Source organism: Triticum aestivum, chromosome 6B (genome assembly GCF_018294505.1).
Source record: "Triticum aestivum cultivar Chinese Spring chromosome 6B, IWGSC CS RefSeq v2.1, whole genome shotgun sequence".
In the NCBI taxonomy this organism is placed as follows: Eukaryota; Viridiplantae; Streptophyta; class Magnoliopsida; order Poales; family Poaceae; genus Triticum; species Triticum aestivum.
In genome coordinates this window covers 490,711,271-490,730,307 of record NC_057810.1, presented here as the reverse complement: position 1 = coordinate 490,730,307, position 19,037 = coordinate 490,711,271, and the positions used below count along the sequence as shown (strand labels likewise).

The 19,037-nt window shown below is 46.2% G+C and overlaps 1 protein-coding gene and 1 long non-coding RNA gene across 2 annotated transcripts; both read left to right on the top strand.

Moving 5' to 3' along the window:
* The first annotated feature begins 12,067 nt into the window (after positions 1–12,067).
* LOC123134286 (uncharacterized) lies at positions 12,068–13,641 on the top strand. Its single transcript, XR_006465607.1, has 3 exons — positions 12,068–12,675; positions 12,848–12,948; positions 13,050–13,641. It is a non-coding gene; the product is annotated as an uncharacterized lncRNA (long non-coding RNA).
* A 286-nt stretch (positions 13,642–13,927) lies between these two features.
* Positions 13,928–16,044, top strand: LOC123139285 (protein TRACHEARY ELEMENT DIFFERENTIATION-RELATED 7A). The gene is made up of 3 exons (XM_044559083.1): positions 13,928–13,958; positions 14,212–14,999; positions 15,535–16,044. The coding sequence occupies exons 1-3, from the start codon at positions 13,928–13,930 to the stop codon at positions 15,568–15,570; spliced, it is 855 nt and encodes a 284-aa protein (XP_044415018.1). The 3' UTR covers positions 15,571–16,044.
* Positions 16,045–19,037: the final 2,993 nt, after the last annotated feature.

Sequence of the window (19,037 nt, the reverse complement as noted above, 5' to 3'; positions counted from 1 at the left end):
GCATTATGTGTAGCAGTCATGTTGTGAAGAATAGAACCAAACTGACGCTTAACCCATTTGTGGTTTCGATCCACCTTCTGGTGAAGACTAAGAAGCAGCTCACGGTCAGTCATCACACGAGGAGCAGTGGCTTGAGGATTTGACTTGGGTGCATTGGCAGCGGAATCATGAGTGGCAGCGTCATCATTGGTGGAATAAGATGCAGCTTTGCGAAACTGACCATCCAATGGACGAATGCCTTCATCAATAATAGTTGGTGCCTTGCCCTTCTCATCAGCTGAGGAATATGTCCACTTCAGGACTTCAATCGGGGGCAAGTAGCCGAGGTGATTCTGAAAGTCAGCTTTGTAGTTGAGTGAAGACCTTGTTTTGAGGAATCTCATAATCCAAGGAGCATAAGGCTTTAGCTCAAACAGAGAAAGTGCAACATTTGCTAGAGTTCACATGAAGAAATCATGATAATTGACAGGGATGCCATGCATGATGTTGAATAGCAGATTCTTCATGATGCCAATAAATTCCTCATTAGATGAGTCGTAGCCTTTGATAGGACTCAAAGTCTTCGTCAGAATGCGATAGACTGTTCTTGGCACATACAACAATTCCTTCATGAGGAATTTTGTCCTTGGGGCTTGACCGGGCTTCAGAGGCTTCATTAGCACTTGCATGTAATGAGCAGTGAGTTCAGGTTCTTCGTACAGACAACGAGCACCTTCAGGTGGAGGACTGATTGGCAGGGCATGAAGTAATTCAGAGGTCGGTGCCTTATAATGAGTGTTTTCGGTCATCCAGTCCAACACCCAAGTGTTGATATCATCAGCATAACCTATGACGTGCAATGTTGCGTAGAACTAAAGAATAAGCTCTTCATTCCAATCAACAATGTCAGAGCAAAAGTTGTGCAGTCCTGCATCATGAAGCACACTGAGGACTTGAAAGAAGCAAGGCATTGATTCCATATCCACGTGAGGAATATGCTCGTGGTCAAAGACTTTGTCTTTGTTGAAAAGCAGTGAAGAATAGAAATTGGCCTAGCTGGCAGTCCAAAAACGCTTCCTTCTAAGACGAGGAAAGTCATAAGGATTGAATTCAGTGAAGAAAACATGCTCGCCGAAGAACTCATCAGCCTTGAATTTATGCTTCTTTAAGAAGGGATCCTTTGGCTTGGGTTGAGGAGTATCAGTCAATTGCATCACCACCTAAGGAATCACAATCTCAGAATCCACAGGCTGAGGAATTTCAGGCTCTTCTTCAACTGCAGCCTGGGTTTTCAATTCTTCATTAACATTTTCATCGGCACTAGTGGCTGGAATTTCTTCATTGACAGATGGGGTTGCACGAGGTTCTTCAGATCCCATTTGTACTTCAGTAGCAACAGGGGACTAAGGAATTGATTGGAGTGGGGTGAACATTGGAGAGTTGGGGTGCTGACTTTCCCAAAAGTCATCATTCAGCACGGGTGTGGTACAGCCAATGTCCACATATTCATCTTCCATTTCTTCAACACTGACCTCTTCAGCAGTAAACTGAGGCATAGGCGAGGAGACAACCAGTGTTGAAGGGATTGCATCCACTTCAATTTCTTCATCCAACTGCTCTGACGAAGCAGCAGTAGGAATGTCTTCATCTGATTCACTTGGAATCACATAATCTTCATCAAAAGGAACAAGGTCCTTTGATGGCATGAAAGAGACAGAAACGGCATCAATTGGGTTGTCAATTGAGCTTGTCAAAGGCTTCATCTTCTTCGGATCTGAAGAATCTGATGAAGTTGATGCCTTCCTTTTCTTCATAGCTGCACGCTCTACAGCCTTGGTCTTCTTCACATCACTACAAAAAAAAAGAAACATCCGTGACATTTTGGGCCGAATGGAACTTTTTTCTGTCATACTTATGACACTTCTATGACGATAATTTTGACAAAACCCGGTATCATCATAGATGTGGTGGGCTCCTACTTCTATGACAAAAAATCATGGCAGAAAATGGGCTTTTCGTCCTGGGCAGGCCTGAGACGCAGCTGCATGACATTCTTTGGGCTGTCCATGACGGAAAAATCATGGTAGAAGCAAGGGCGAGGAAAATTTCGGGGAGTTCCCGATTACGGTGGGTGGTCGGGGGCTGAGCGATGCACGTTTCTCTCATACACGTACGCGCGTGTGTGTGAGACGTTGGCTCTAACTGAAGCCGAGCGAGGCGTTGGGCTCTAACTGAACCCAAGCGATTGCACTGCAGGCTACGTGTTACTGAACCCGAGCGATCGATCGATGGCTGTTAACTGAACCCGATCGAGCGATTCCTTCGCTACTGCTACTAACTGAAGCCGATCAATGCTGCCTCTGGGATGAACGGTGAGCATTACCCGTGGGGGTTGGATAAACAGTGAGCGGTGGCGTTGCCTCTGGATGAACAGGACCCCGATCGATCGAGCCGGTTGGGGCTGGATGAACAGGACCCCGTGGAGGGCTGGATGAATAGTAGACGGTGGAGGGGTGCCCGTGGAGGGGTGGTTGAACAGTAGCTGGTGGAGTAGCGCGGTGGCGGCTGGATGAACAGGAGCCCGTGGAGGCTGGAGGAGGTCGACGGTGGAGATAAACAGTATCCCGTGGAGTCCTGTTTTGCCGTACGCCACACCCCTCCCAATGAATAGGACCGCCGTTTCGACCGTAGCGCTCCAACACAAGTCTGTTTCGTCCGTTTTGCGGTACGCCACACCACTCCCGGTCAACAGGACCCCTGTTTCGACCATATGGGGTCTGTTTCCTCCGTTTTGCGGTACGCTAGACCCCTCCCGATGAACATGATCCCGTTTCGAACGTGGCCGATCGAACACAAGGCCGTTTCCTCTGTTCTGCGGTACGCCAGGCCTCGTTTCCATCGCATGTTCCGTCCAAGTCCTCCCGATGAACACGATGACGCATTCCGTTCCGACCCAGCCGGTTGGCTCCCCATGAACACGACGATGACGATGTTTCTCCGTTCTGACCTAGCCATGTACACGAGCCCTGCTCGTACGTATGCGCCAGTAGGCGTTCGAGACCCCGCCCGTATGTACACATACGTGGCCATATTTTCTTTCTTGCACACTGGCCATCGTACGTACGTGTACATGCTACGTGCGCGCCACTACTTCAACACGTACGCGCCTCTACTACGACACGTGCGCCCCTCTACTATGACACATGCGTGCCTCTACATACACTAGTATGTACGTACACGTTCGCGACCAGAATGACAATGCTACGTACGCTTCAACCAGGTGGGTCCCGACTGTCACGCACTTCCTTGCGTGCGAAGATGTAGCTGGTGGGTCCCAGCAGTCAGGGGGGCGAATCGTTTTTTCCTAGATGCACTTCCTTGCGTGTGAAGGTGTAGCTGGTGGGTCCCAGCAGTCAGGGGGGAAACGTTTTTTTCGTGAAATACAGTGGCCCGTCCGGTGGGTCCCTGCTGTCAGGTGGAGGAATAATTATTTTGCGCGTAATAAGGAGGCACTTCCTTGCGGCCGCCGTGGACCCAGCTGTTAGCCTCTCCACGCACAGTACTCTTCTGATGGAAGTCGGTCGTTGACCACATTGACCACGCCGCGCCAAGAGCACCAGAGCGGTGGACGACGGCGAGGCCTAGGAAGGGGATGATGCGGAGCAGGGGAAGACGCAGCAGTGGATGCCCATGCAAAGAGGAGTATAAGGGTTCACTGGTTCGGCTGCGGTGTGAGGCTGCCGTCGCCGCAGAATAACAGGGGGTGCAGTGAGTAGAGGGATCGCCTGGCCTGCGGTGGGAGTAGTAGGGACAGTGAGGCCTCCGCCGCATCGCAGCCGGCCACGGGAGGCACGAGCACAAGGCATGACCGGCGCTGGTTCGGGCGGCTGGAGCAAGAAGACCAGAGGTTGAAGAAGCACTACGGCCGTTGGATGGACATCATACGGTCACTGGAGCTAGAATCGTGCATATTGACTAAGTTGACAAAGGCCTCCGTCCCCGTCAACTTAGTAGGCCCACAAGTCAGCCTTCCACTATACTGGGTCCCAGCTAACAAGAGAGTATTCATATTTTTTTGTGCGTAATAAGGAGGCACATCCGGTGGGTCCGAGCTGACAGCTGCGGTAATTTGTTTTCGCAAAATACAGAGGCCCTTTCGGTGGGTCCCGGATGTTAGGTGGAGGAATCATTATTTTGCGCGTAATAAGGAGGCATTTCCTTGCATGCGTCCGTGGACCCAGCTGTCGGCCTCTCCACGTACAGTCCACTTCAGATGCATGTTGGTCATTGACCACGTTAACCAGGCCGCGGCGAGAGCACCAGGGCGGTGGACGATGGCGAGGCCTAGGAAGGGAACGACACGGAGGCAGGGAAGACTCGGCAGTTGCTTCCCACGCGGAGGGAAGTACGAATGTACGAGGGTTTACAGGTTCGTCTACCGTCGTCAGAGAATAACAACAGGTGTGGGTGAGTAGAGGGATGGCTATGCCAGCGATGGGAGTACGGTGGGCGGTGAGGCCTACGCGGCAGCACAGCCAGCCCCGGGAAGGAGGGAGCAGGCAGTCCCGCCGGCGCTTGTTTGAGCGGCTGGAGCAGGAATAGCAGAGATTGAAGAAGCACGACGGTCGTTGGATGGACATCGTACGGTCACTGGAGCTAGAATCGTTCATATTGACTAAGTTGACAAAGCCCTCCGTCCCCGTCAACTTAGTAGGCCTACAAGTCAGCCTCCCATCATGGTGAGTCCCAGCTAGCAGGGGGAGTATTCAATTTTTTGTGCGTAATAAGGAGGCACTTCCGGTGGGTCCGAGCTAACAGTGGGGGGAACGTTTTTTTCGCGAAATACGGTGGTCCGTCCGGTGGGTCCCAGCAGTCACGGGGAAACATTTTTTCCACGAAATATGGTGGCCCGTCAGGTGGGTCCCAGCAGTCAGGGGGGAAATGTTTTTTTCGTGAAATACTGGTGGCCCGTCCAGTGGGTCCCTGCTGTCAGGTGGAGGAATAATCATTTTGCGCGTAATAAGGAGGCACTTCCTTGCGGCTGCCATGGACCCAGCTGTCAGCCTCTCCACGTACAGTACTCTCCCGATGGAAGTCGGTTGTTGACCACATTGACCATGCCGCGCCAAGAGCACCACGGTGGTGGACGACGACGAGGCCTAGGAAGGGGACGACGCGGAGCCGGGGAAAACGTGGCAGTGGATGCCCACGCGGAGAGGAGTACGAGGGTTCACTGGTTCGGTTGTGGTGTGAGGCTACCGTCGCCACAGAATAATAGGGGGAGTGGGTGAGTGGAGGGATGGCCTGGCCAGCAGTGGGAGTAGTATGGGGGCAGTGAGGCCTCCGCGGCAGCACAGCCGGCCACGGGAGGCAGGAGCATGTGGCATGACTGGCACTGCTTTGTGCGGCTGGGGCAAGAAGACTAGAGGTTGAAGAAGCACTACGGCCGTTGGATGGACATCGTTGACCACACCGCGCCGAGAGCACCAGGGCGGTGGACACCGGCGAGGCCTACGAAGGGAATGACACGGAGCCGAGGAAGACACGGCAGTGGCTGCCCACTCGACGGAGAGTATGAGGGTTGACTGGTTCGGCTGCCGTCGCTGTAAAATAACAGGACGTGTGGGTGAGTAGAGGGATAGACAGGCCAGGGATGCGAGTATGATGGGGCCGTGAGGCCTGCCCGGCAGCACAGCCGACCACGGGAGGCGGGAGCAGGCGGTTTCGACGGCGCTGGTTTGGGCGTCTGGGGCAGGAGGATCAGAGACTGAAGAAGCATGATTGCTGTTAGATTGACATCTAACAGTCTGACACTGGTAGAGTCGATTGTTGACTAAGTTTCTTTTTTGAAAAACCTTGTGTACGCATGAACTTAGTAGGCCCACAAGTCAGCCTCCAAATCTGTGGCACACAACATAAAGCACATTTTTTATTTTTTATAATTTGCAGCCCATTTTCTAATTCTTAAGTAATTTACTACAGCCCATTTTCTGCCTAGGACCACGGTCAAAAAGTACAACCTTATTTTGCATATTTTGGTGGAGTCCGAACTGTTGTAATCCCGAAATGATAAATATTTTTTTAAGAACTTATTGATTTGCCAAAAAATCGTTTTGTTTTTGTAAGCAAATAACGTGGGACAATTGAGTTGGTTTAAGGAAAAACCAGTGGTAAAAAAGTCAGCACTGGGTGGGAAAAAACAACAAAAATAAGGATGTAAATATGAAAAGGAAATTTTATGTGTTTTCAATATAATGATACGTGTATATGAACTAGTAAAGCTATAGGTAGATATTAGAAAACAGATGTAGGACATGCGTTTCAAGAGGAAAATAGAACTGGGTTGTGTGTTTGATTCAGTAAAAGAAACTGCCTGCGAATGTTCTAAGACAAAATATAACTAATGCTGGCGGGCCAGAGGCCAGTAGATACCTGCTGGATCTTTGTGCTCCGTTGTCATCATGGGCTGGGCCTGTTAAAAACAAAACCAACCCTGGGCAGTCTACAGCCCAGTTGAAACTTGCTCGACCTGAAAAAACAATATACGTGCTCAATAAACGAGAGAATTCTGCAAGTACAGACTGATAACTGGGATGCAGCAAGGATATTGTTTTTTCATCGTGATAATAAGTGCATGCACTTGCTTCGAAAAAATTGGAGAACTGGGAATTCGAACGGCAGGTGCTTATGCTACCCATCAAATAAAAATCAGGTGCCTGAAAAATCGTTTCGAAACAAATGATTCAGCTTTATATCCACGCCGACCCTTGGCATGATGGTTGGAAGCAAATGCAAGTTCATACCAAAAGATCGTTAACAACAATACCAACTTGCGGACGACAAGGTAGTACAACTACCAATACCAAACTAACTTATAATCTTTTTACTCCTGGCCCTAGTGTTCGTCTGGTATAAAATCTTGTAGAGGACCAGCTCCCGCTCCTTCTCTTGCTCCAGATCCCCGAGGTGGTACTAGTGCATCACCCAGTTGGTCCTCTGCTGGTCGAAGTTCTTATTGGTGTGCAGCACCAGAACCTTTTTTGCTGCCCGTCTGCGGGTTGTTGACCATCACCGGAAAGGTATTGCCGGTCTTGTGCCACATCGCGTGCATGCCGCACTCCGACTGTATCTTGCGACGTGTCCACGTGCCCCTTTTGAACACCCTGGAATTGCATTGGAAGAAATGCTTCCTTAGGCCACTCAGTGTGATACCTGCAGTATTCTGGAATACAGGTTTTAGTGTACGTAGTTGGCATTTTCATAACATCTTTGGCATGTTGCAGTCACTTGTTTCACTTTTTATTAACTATCAAATTGTAATTGCTTCACCAGGTCTGCATCTAAAAAGAAAAATAGAGCTATAAACAAAGGAATATGTTTGTGCAAGTAGACGGCCGATCGGTGTCTTACCTGGAAGTTTCTCAGGTTGGGTGTAGCATATGCCGTGCTCGCTGTCGATGGTTGGTATGAACAAATCAAAGAGATTGAAATCTCGCGCTGTCAGCACTCACTTTGGCCTCAAGGTGCTCGATCAGCTCCTGATCCGCGGGATCGAACTTGACGCCAGCCGGCGGCACCGGCCAATCCTTCTTCGACTTGCATCGGTAATTCCAGTTATATGGTACTCAATGTATGATCAATCGACTGTTTTAAGTGAATGATGAAAGATTTCGACAGATAAGTGGTACTCCAAATCTGAAGTCCAGAATATCCGAACATGCCGCCGGGATTCTTGTGTCACCTTACGCGCAGCGTGTTGTCACGTCAATTCAATGTGTGGACATGATGAATAATTTGACCGATATATACTAGTACTGTTACTGTACTACTTACTAGTCTCTACTCCTAATGTCTCAGTTGGTAGGTCGCGTTACGGGTTTTATTTTCGTCCCACCTCACCCGGTCTTTTTTGGTACTTCTTTGGTACTTCCTCCCACCTCCCACCCGTTTTATTTCACTGGTTTTTTTTCGTCCCTCCCCCACCCCACCGGTTTAGTTTCGCGTCACCCTCTCACACAACGAAAAAAATCTTAATGGATCATAACTTTCCATGTTGATGGAAGTTATTTTTAGTAATGTCTTTATGTGAAAGAATCAATCATGATCAATCTCTAAATATCAAATCTAAATTAATTAACCTTACCTTAAATTGCTCAATCACATTAATTAGGAAACAAGATAACCGATTTTAAGAAAATATCTACTCTTAATGGAGGGTATTACATACCAAACATAGGTACGTCATTAGCTCGCTTCCTTCCCTTCTCTTCCCTTCGTCCCTCAGTCCCATGCTCGTGGGGCTGAAGTGGCATCGACAGGCGATGGCGGCGAGGACAGCACATGGCAGCCCCTGAAGCACGAACACGACTGCACCTCGGGTCTGCCGTCTCCCAAGATATGGGTGAGTTCTTGTGATGCCCACCCTAAACCCTCACGTCCTACAAATTCCTCAACCTCTACCATCTCGATTTCGTCCATGCTCTGATCCAAATGACGATGCAGCTCCGGCCGATTAACAATGGAGGTTTGCCATCCTTCCTCTCAGCACCCACTCCTGGAGGAACGACACGCCATGTCGATCGAACCCGGTCGAGATCACTCACCAAGATTGCTATTCGGAAGTTTTTTGTCAAAAAGTGAAGAGTGGGACGGGATCTGCACTTTTGTTAATATCTCTACTCCTAATGTCTCAGTTGGTAGGTCTTTTTTGGTACTTCTTTGGTACTTCCTCCCACCTCCCACCCGTTTTGTTTCGCTGGTTTTTTTTCGTCCCTCCCCCACCCCACCGGTTTAGTTTCGCGTCACCCTCTCATATCTCTACTCCTAATGTCTTAGTTGGTAGGTTGCGTTCCGGGTTTTATTTTCGTCCCACCTCACCCGGTCTTTTTTGGTACTTCTTTGGTACTTCCTCCCACCTCCCACCCGTTTTATTTCCCTGGTTTTTTTTCGTCCCTCCCCCACCCCACCGGTTTAGTTTCGCGTCACCCTCTCACACAACGAAAAAAATCTTAACGGATCATAACTTTCCATGTTGGTGCAAGTTATTTTTAGTAATGCCTTTATGTGAAAGAATCAATCATGATCAATCTCTAAATATCAAATCTAAATTAATTAACCTTACCTTAAATTTCTCAATCACATTGATTAGGAAACAAAATAACCGATTTTAAGAAAATATCTACTCTTAATGGAGGGTATTACATACCAAACATAGGTACGTCATTAGCTCGCTTCCTTCCCTTCTCTTCCCTTCGTCCCTCAGTCCCATGCTCGTGGCGCTGAAGTGGCATCGACAGGCGATGGCGGCGAGGACAGCACGTGGCAGCCCCTGAAGCACGAACACGACTGCACCTCAGGTCTGCCGTCTCCCAAGATATGGGCGAGTTCTTGTGATGCCCACCCTAAACCCTCACGTCCTACAAATTCCTCAACCTCTACCATCTCGATTTCGTCCATGCTCTGATCCAAAGCTCCGGCCGATTGACAATGGAGGTTTGCCATCCTTCCTCTCAGCACCCACTCCTGGAGGAACGACACGCCATGCCGATCGAACCCGGTCGAGACCACTCACCAAGATTGCTATTCAGAAGTTTTTTGTCAAAAAGTGAAGAGTGGGACGGGATCTGCACTTTTGTTAATATCTCTACTCCTAATGTCTCAGTTGGTAGGTCACGTTCCGGGTTTTATTTTTGTCCCACCTCACCCGGTCTTTTTTGGTACTTCTTTGGTACTTGCTCCCACCTCCCGCTCAGCCGAGACGGTTTATTTTTGTACTCCCTCCCACCTCCCAGGTAGTCCCCTCCACGCAAAAAATATCGAACCAACCAATCTCTACTCCTAATGGAGCAGTTGGTAGTCTTCGCCGGTCAATTTTCGTCCCACCACTTTCTTCCGGGTTTTTTTCGTAGGTTAACTGTCATAGATTTTTTTCGTCGCCTCCCCCACTTCATCTGTTTATTTTCACTTCACCCTCTCACACAACAAAAAAAACTGAACGGATCAGAACTTTCCATACTGACGCAAATTATTTAGTAATGTCTTTATGTAAAAGAATCAATCACAATCAATCTCTAAAGATCAAATCTAAATTAATTAATCTTCATAACGTTTGTTTCCTTTCGAATCACTTCCATAACTTTCCTTCCTTGTTTGGGCAGAAACTGTTTGGTAGCAGAGATTAGGAAGCTTCCTATGAGTGTAGTAATAGGAAGTATTCTTTTTCTTGATGATTCATTTCCATGCATGATGATAGTAAATTATGCCAACATTCACCACTATTTATCAATGTCATCAATCGTATCCATTTCTACCAGTTTTAAGGGAATCTGCTCGCTATGTCTTTTTTAAGGGGATCCGCTCGCTAAGTCGTCGTCGCATATTATTTTCACAAACAATCTCTACTCCTAATGGAGCAGTTGGTAGCCTCGTACAGTTTATTTTTGTCCTCCTCCCACCTTTTCTGGTTTTTTTCATCCTCTCTCCCACCTCCCAATTTCGTTGGTTTTTTTTGTCGGTTTTTACTCGCCCCCTCCCACCTCCCAATTTCGTCCGGTTTTTATTCGTCCCACCTCCCACCACCCCCTCGTACCGGTTCTTTTTCTCTCCACTCTTTCCTTGCAAACCAATAATTTCCTAACATACAAAAGATCACGAATCTATCTTTCTTTACCCGAACCAATCGCGCCCTACATCAGTGCATTTCTTTATTAAGAAAACTAACACGTAAATCTTAACGCATTGCAAACAAATCCCGTTATGGACCTAATTAATTTATTATGGAATCTATACGTGGTCGCATTGGTTCTTTTTCTCTCCACTCTTTCCTTTCAAACCACTAATTTCCTAACATACAAAAGATCACGAATCTATCTTTCCTTATCCGAATCAATCGATCCCTACATCAGTGCATTTCTTTATTAAGAAAACTAACACATAAATCTTAACGCATTGTAAAGAAATCCCGCTATAGACCTAATTAATTTATTATGGAATCTGTACGTGGTCGCATCTCTCCCCTCATGAAAAAATCGCATCCATCTCCTGTTAAAAAGGAAAAGAGAACATGAACGATCAATCCCACACCCTGCATCTCAGTAGCAAAAAATCGCCCCCGCCTCTGCTACTGCGCCTCGCCGTGTGCCCAGCTCGACCCATGCCTCGCCTGCATGGATGGACGCCGCCGTCTCCACCGCCATGTACAAGAAAACGGTGGGCAGAACCATCCATTCAAATCGCACACCCCCACCCTCCTCCGCAATCCCTAGCCCCGCATCACCCTATCGCTTTCTCGCCTCTCTTTCCCCTCAATGTAGATGGTGCTGAGCGGCGGCCTCGAGCACCGGCAGTGCCGCCCTCTCTATCTTTGCTGCGTCGAGAGATGGGCCGAGGCTATCGTTGGTTCGCCGCCCACGATTGGGCCGCCTCCGGTTGTCGCGCACCACCGGCTCCACCTAACGTGCCCGACCCTCTCCGCTTTCGACCTTCCGGTGACCACATCCCTCCGCGCCTCCATCCATCATCCACAAGGCCACTCCCTGCACCCACCCTCCTAAGTTCTCCATACCGGCGGACAATCACCGAAGATCCAAGTTGGCCGATATCAATTTTCTTACATGCTTTCTTTATCAGTTGGTGATGGGAATGGGTTCCAATTTCTCTCTCTGATTGTGATTCGCAGGCAAGAAGCGCTTCTACATGCATCCTCCTGTCGGTCCCTAAAGTACCAAGGTAAATGGTTGATGTTGCGTTTGTCTAGGATGATATATGTTGGCTCTGTTCCGGTTCATCCGAGAAGTTTGGTGACTAATTTACTGATAATTTAATTATATTAATTAAATGAGTCAGGTGTATCGTCGAGTAAGAGGGAGGGAGAGAGTGTGTGTGAGAATTTGATGGTCGTCAATGTCACTTGATATGTATGAGAATATTAAATGTAATATTAACATAATTGATATTGAACTCTTAAAGTTAATGTGGTCCCGTTGCATCGCACGGGTGTTCTTCTAGTCATATTTAGTGTCACAATTTATACATAGATTTAACTAACAAATACGCACTTGAAGCCTAACTAATATCTCTACTCCTAATGGAGCAGTTGGTAGGATTGCGTCCACGGTTTATTTTCGTCTGGTTATATTTCGTCTGGTTTATTTTCGTCCGGTTTATTTTCGTCTCATATCCCACCACCATATCTCCTCACATTGATTTTTTTACCCTCACAATAAAAACTTTCCTAACTTTTCCAAAGTTTCCTAACTAGACACGTTATAAACGGGCATGTACCGATAGCACGTTATCAATTAATAAAATTTTGTTTTATGACAATCAATTCCAAATCCTAATTTTCCTAATGCATCGATCTTTGCCTTTTTTAAGTAGTTATTTTGATAGGGAGGGTTTAGCCACGAAAATCATCCCTCCATCGTCGGCTGCATCCCTCACCCACGTCGCTGTTGCAGGATCTTCATCCGTCATCCTGAGCAATTGGGGCGGCGATGCGGGCGAGCTTCACGATAGTGGGGAGGACCAGGCCGCGGTGAAGGCAGGTCATGCGCTCCTCACGCTCCACGAACGGAACCTGCGCACGGAGGCGGTAGCGCGGGGTGGCAGCCGGCAATGAGGCGGCCGCGCTACGTGACGAGCTACGGGTCCCCCTTTGTGATGTTTTGGCATCGCTCCTTCATCGCACATCCTCAGGTTCCTCTTGCCCTTCCCTTCCTCTGTCCTCCTCTCCCATCTCTATGCTTTCACGTGCATCCAGTTTTGATTCCTCGTGTGATATATACCAAACATAGGTACGTCAATTCACTTCCTTCCCTTCCCTTCGTCCCTCGGTCCCACACTCGTGGCGCTGAAGTGGTGGCAACAGGCGATGGCGGTGGTGTCGCTGATGGCGGCGAGGACAGCATGTGGCAGCTCCCGAAGCATGAACACGACCGCACCTCGGGCCTGCCGTCTGCCAAGATATGGGTGAGTTCTCGTGCTGCCAACCATAAACCCTCATGTCCTACAAATTCCTCAAACCCTACCGTCTTGATCCCGTCCACGCTCTGATCCAAAGGACGATGCAGCTCTGGCCGATTGACAATGGAGGTTTGGGATCCTTCCTCTCAGCACCCACTCCTGGAAGAATCAGCGGTGCGCCACGCCGATTGAACCCCGTCGAGATCACTCGCCAAGATTGCTATTCTGAAGTTTATTGTAAAGAAAGTGAAGAGTGAGACAGGATCCGTTTATTTTCAACCGGTTTATTTTCAACCGGTTTATTTCCATCAAATTACCCCCACCCCCACGCCCACCCACCGAAACGCGCCCAGCGAACCGGGGAGAGATCCATTGATTTGGCTAAGGTAAGAAAGAATCTATTATTTGTTTGCTAAAGCAAATTGCATTAATGGGAGAGATCCGTTGATTTGGCTAAGGTAGGAAAGAATCTATTATTTGTTTGCTAAAGCAAATTGCATTAATGAAAGAGATCCGTTGATTTGGCTAAGACAGGAAAGAATCTATTATTTGTTTTCTAAAGAAAATTGCATTAATGAGAGAGATTTGTTGATTTGGCTAAGATAGGCGGTTTTGAGTAAAGTTATCTTTACTGTAGACATATAATGACAATTAATCAAGTATCAACATCATTGCATGCTTATTGTGTGGAATGTGTGTCCCAATGTTGACAGAAGGTATAAAAGATTGTCTTGGAATTATTATTGTCTTGGGAAGATATTGCCCTGAATTCTCATTTCTCATCACAAATTTAGTATCCATTTTCGTTGATCTTATTTGCAACATGTACAAGTCAGTAATAATCTAAGGGGGTGCCCTATCGGAGAAGATTATGATAGTTGGACAAGAAACTTGGTACTGTCGTGTAAGGTAAAGGTAGGAGAAATAGGAGATAAAAGCATGCATGGTGGGAGAAGGAAGTCGAATGTCGCGTGGTAGCTCAGACATGGAGTGTGGAAGAAAGACAATGACGAGATGTATGTATCTACTAGATCATGACCATGAGATATCATCCCATAGAAATGACCTTTGACTCTCATGTCACATGAATTTTCTCTTTATATATATATATTTGTTAATCCGTGGCAACGCACGGACACTTAGCTAGTATATATAGAAAGAGAGAGTAGTACTATTCTGATCTATTCTGATCCCAGGATCAGAATAACTATTTGGATCACGGGCGCGCCTATATAGGAACCGACCGGCCCACCATACACTCCTGAACAGCCTGTCATCTAACCCACGACCTGCTCCTCCCCCACATCGACCAATCCACCCACCGCCGCGACCGACCTCCATCCCACGCCGTGGCCGACCTACCTCCGGCCGCCGTGGCTAGCCGCCCTCCCCCGCCGCGGCCTACAGCCCTCCCTCACCGCGCCCAGCCTCCTCCCGCCGACGCGGTGAACCTTCCTCCCCCGCTATGGCCAACCACCGTACCGCCGCCGTGCCAAGCCTCCTCCCGCTGCCACAGCCGGCCTCCATCCCACGCCGGGGCCGACCTACCTCCGGCCGCCGCGGCCAGACTCCCTTCCCCGCCGCGGCCAGTCTCCTCCCGCGGATGCGACCAGCCTCCCTCCCCCGCTACGGCCAACCTCCGTCCCGCCGCCACGCCAAGCCTCCTCCCACCACCGCGCCCAACCTTCCTCCCTCCGCTGCTGGTTCACATGGGCTCCACCTCCCGCCGCCTCGGTACCAATCGCCTCCGACCTTCGTTATCGTCGTCGTGGAAGACGACCACCAACCACAGGCCGCACCTCCTGGACAGGGTCCCCTCGCCCACGGCCGGCTCAATATCCGGTGAGGCGCTCCACCCTCCTTCTGTGCCTCCTTCACATGAAGCTCCACGCCACCGCCGTGGTCCACCACATACAACCGACGCTGCGGCAGCAACCCCCCACCACTGTGTTGCCGATGTGTGCAACCACGTCCAGACGCCCGCTGGATGTGGGCACAAAGGTAGGGCCACGCCGAGGGAGCTCGAGCTCCACCCCGCGCAGCCGCTTCCCCTGCAGGTTGTACACCCCACCGACCACACAATCTTCTTCTCCTCCTCTATTCTCTTTTTTTAGAGAAAAGGCGCCACACAGTCTTCTCCTCCTCTATTCTCTTGCCTCTTTGCTTCTGTAGTTCAAGATGTTTTAAAAAGGTTGGTATTTTTGCTCTCTGTAATGTTCAAAAGTTTGGTACTATAATTTTTTCGGATCTGCAAAGATGTAATCTCAGCAAGGTTGGACTATGTTAAAGTAAGATATTACCAACAAAGAAAAAAAGAGAAATATGGGTCTATGATTTCCCGCTATATTTGCCCCAACTTGGGTTTTGATTTCATTTAAAAAATCTAGAAGTTCAATGATATAAAATATATAAGTTTTGACTCCACAAGATGTATGTTTGGAGAATAAAAACAATAGTTAAATGAACCCACCTACAGAGTAAAAAAGAACATATAAATTTGCATTACGAAGTTGCAAAAATTCAGAGCCAAAAACATATAAAAGTTCATAGAAGGCAGTGCTAAAAACGTTCAATGTTTTCCCTTTGTTTCAGGTTGTAGTAGAAAAACAAAAAGCAGAAGTTCAATGATGAAATTTGAAGAAGGAAATATGCAACAATCAAAGAAGTGCGGTCTCATTACAGAGAAGGAGAACGCCTTGCAGTCCAGCCGAGTTGACTCCTGCCATCGGCACTGCATAATTATCACTAGATGCCCATGTCCACCGGCGCTGGATAATTAGCACTGAACGACTTGCAATCCAGAAGAAAGTTGCGCCCATAACCCGTGGAGTTCTATCACGTTGTGTAGTTGGTCGTGATGTCTCCTCGAGCTTCAATTTTATGACCCTGGTGCATTTTCTTCATTTTTGATGTGCCATTTGATGCATAAATTATCACTGGATGCCCATGGTGTGTGCACAGTATGTGTTTTTGTTAGTTCCCCACAGGTTCCTTCATGTACTAAATGGTGATGGGATAGAGAGATCCATTATTCATTTGTATAGAAGTTCAAATTTAAATAAACTAGAGGTTCAATGTTTATGAAAGCTACTTTAGTAATTCTTTATTAAAAGTGTACTGGCGTTGCAGGTGGCAGCCGCGGCATTTGTGTGTGAATAAAATGGAGAAGTTCAAGTTAAAATAATGGAAAAATTGTTCTCTGTTCTTTAAAGCAAAAAATGTATCATGTATTCATTGGTTTCCCAAACTAGTTGCTCTCTGACGCACATTATGTTGCTGCTTACCTTCTCCTTCATGAAACTATACAAAAAAAGCACACATTTCTTGAAAACAAAAAAAGGTTGATGCGAAGTTCATATTCTCTGCCGTGTATAGTTCAATATGTTTGCTTACGGCAAAGCACACACACATTGGGTATCCAAAAATAAAGAGGCGAATATACAAAAAATCCATGAAGTTCAAATTTTGAAATGTTCATGATTATTTTAACTCCGAACTTGTTGAGGTGGGTTTGGACTTCAGCGATAGGGCGAGCTCAGATAAACTCACAGCCTGTCGCGCGGGCGAGCTCAAGTGCTCCCGTCTATGGTCCCTCCTCCCGCTGCTCGTCGTCGACCAAGACGGTCTGAGAACAAGCTTGTGCACCACAGTTATCGCGACCTCGGGATTGGCTGGAAAAAGAAAGAATTTCAAATAAACCAAGAAGTCCAAATTATAAAAGAAGAGAAGTTCAATTTTTATAAAAAAACATAGGTTTTCTTTGTTACTAAAGAATAAAATTAAAGAAGTTCAAATTAAAATAAAAGGAGTAGTCTGATGTTTACAGAAAACTCAAATTCTTTCCATTTCTAGAAAAATAAAAGTATGAGGTTCAATTTAAAAAAATGTTTGATGCTTATTTGAAAACATATTTTTTTTTCTAAGAATAAGACTAAGAAGTTCAATTTGAAATAACATATATGTTCGAAAAATATAAAAAACTCAGAATTGTTACAAGAAGTTCACGTGCACCCCCGTGCACGGTTCATAATTTATATTGCGGGACGTTCAACCTACAATTACATGTTTTAAAAATGAAAACATGATGTCCGACCTTCAATTGCGTGTAATTCGACGCATACAAAAAAATGTGACAGAAGTTTACAGTGAAAACAACAAGAAGTTCAAGTACTGCGAGGAATGCATTTTAGGTGAGAGTAAAAGTATAGAAAAATAAAAGTTTAAAAGGTTTGTTGAAAGAAGTTCACGCGCTCTGTCCGGGGAAGTTCAAAAATTCTTGCGAGAGAGGTTCACCTTGTATTTCCATGTTCGATTTTTTCGGTATAAAAATTGAATACAATTCTTTACTCAAAATATAAAAAGGTGAAGTTCAAATTGAAATAACAGAGAAGTTCGAAGTTTATTAAAATATAGGATTTACCTGTTCAAAAAATAAAAAACACAACACTATTTTTTGCACTTTTAAAAACAACTCATAAACAAAAAAATGGTTGCTAGAAGTTCAAGTGCTCGCCGAGGAAAAGTTGAAAAATTCTTCTGAGAGAGGTTCACCGTGTATTTAGATGTCCAAAATACATAAAAAGTATGTTATTTTTTGTGTTTTAAAATAATTCTCTCAAACCAGAGAGAAGTTCAAAGTGATAACAACCGTAAGTTCACATACTACATGGTGTGTATTTCATATAAGAAAAAATACAAAAAAAGTGAAACAGGGTGAAGTTCAAACGGAGATGCCCCAGAAATTCAACTACTTCACGCAGTGCAAAAAACACCACGTAACAAATCAGCACGTCAAAAACAGAGTGAAGTTCAAACAGACACGTCCTAGAAGTTCAACTACTTCACGCAGTGCAAAACACAACACGTTAAAAACAGTGTGAAGTTCGAACAGACATGCACGAGAAGTTCAACTACTTCACGCAGTGCATTTCCATTCGCGATGAAGGCAGAAATCATGATCTCGTCATTTTCTAATTTACTTCAAAACGGTAGGAAATCATTTGTGTATGTTCAAGTCCTTGGTCGAAGAAAGTTAAAAAATTTATTGTGAGAGAGGTTTGTACAAAAGAAATATCATTTATGTGACATTGACGAATGTATAAGAAAATTACAAATGAAAATACATCACGGAAGTTCAGCGTGAAAACAGCTGGAAGTTAAACTACTACACTGAATGAATTTCAGATGAAAAACTTTAAAAACGTTGCGAGTATGGAAAAATGATCAACACGGGAAAGTTGCGTGTCTACAGCAGCTTTCCATTGGTATATCACTTGCTCAATTCCGGTGAGTGTTCCGGTGCGTGGATGGAGAGCTACGGGCAAAAAAAAGCACGTGAAAAACAAAGTGAAGTTCAAGTAAACATGCCGAGAAGTTTAGGTTCTTCACACGGTGCATTTTTGAAGAATCTGTGTCGCGATAAAGACATGCCCAAGAAGTTCAACTACTTCACGCAGTGCAAAAAATAGTACGTCAAAAAACAACATGTCAAACATTAGAGTGAAGTTCAAACAGACATGCCCGAGAAGTTCAACTACTTCACGCAATGCATTTCCATTCATGATGAAGGCAGAAATCATGATCTCGTTGTTTTCTAATTTACTTCAAAAAGACAGGAATATCATTTGTGTAGGTTCAAGTCCTCGGTCGGAGAAAGTTAAACAAATATTGTGAGAGAGGTTTGTACAAAAAGAATATCATTTGTGTAACACTAACGAAAATGGATGGGCAAATTACAAACAAAAATATGTCATAGAAGTCCAACATGAAAACAGCAGGAAGTTCAACTACTACACTGAATGAATTTCACAAGAAAAACTTTTAAAACCATCGCGAGTATGAAAAAATGATCAACACGGAAAAGTTGCGTGTTTATAGCAGCTTTCCATCGGTATATCACTTGCTTAATTCCGTTGAGTGAATGAAGAGCTACGAGCAAAAAAAGCACATGAAAAACAGAGTGAAGTTCAAGCAGAACTGCCACAGAAGTTCAAGTACTTGACGCGATGCATTTTCGACGAATCTGTTCGCGATAAAGGCGGAACGAGTGATCTCCCTATTTCTGAAATTATTTGAAAATGGCTGGGATTCAGAGA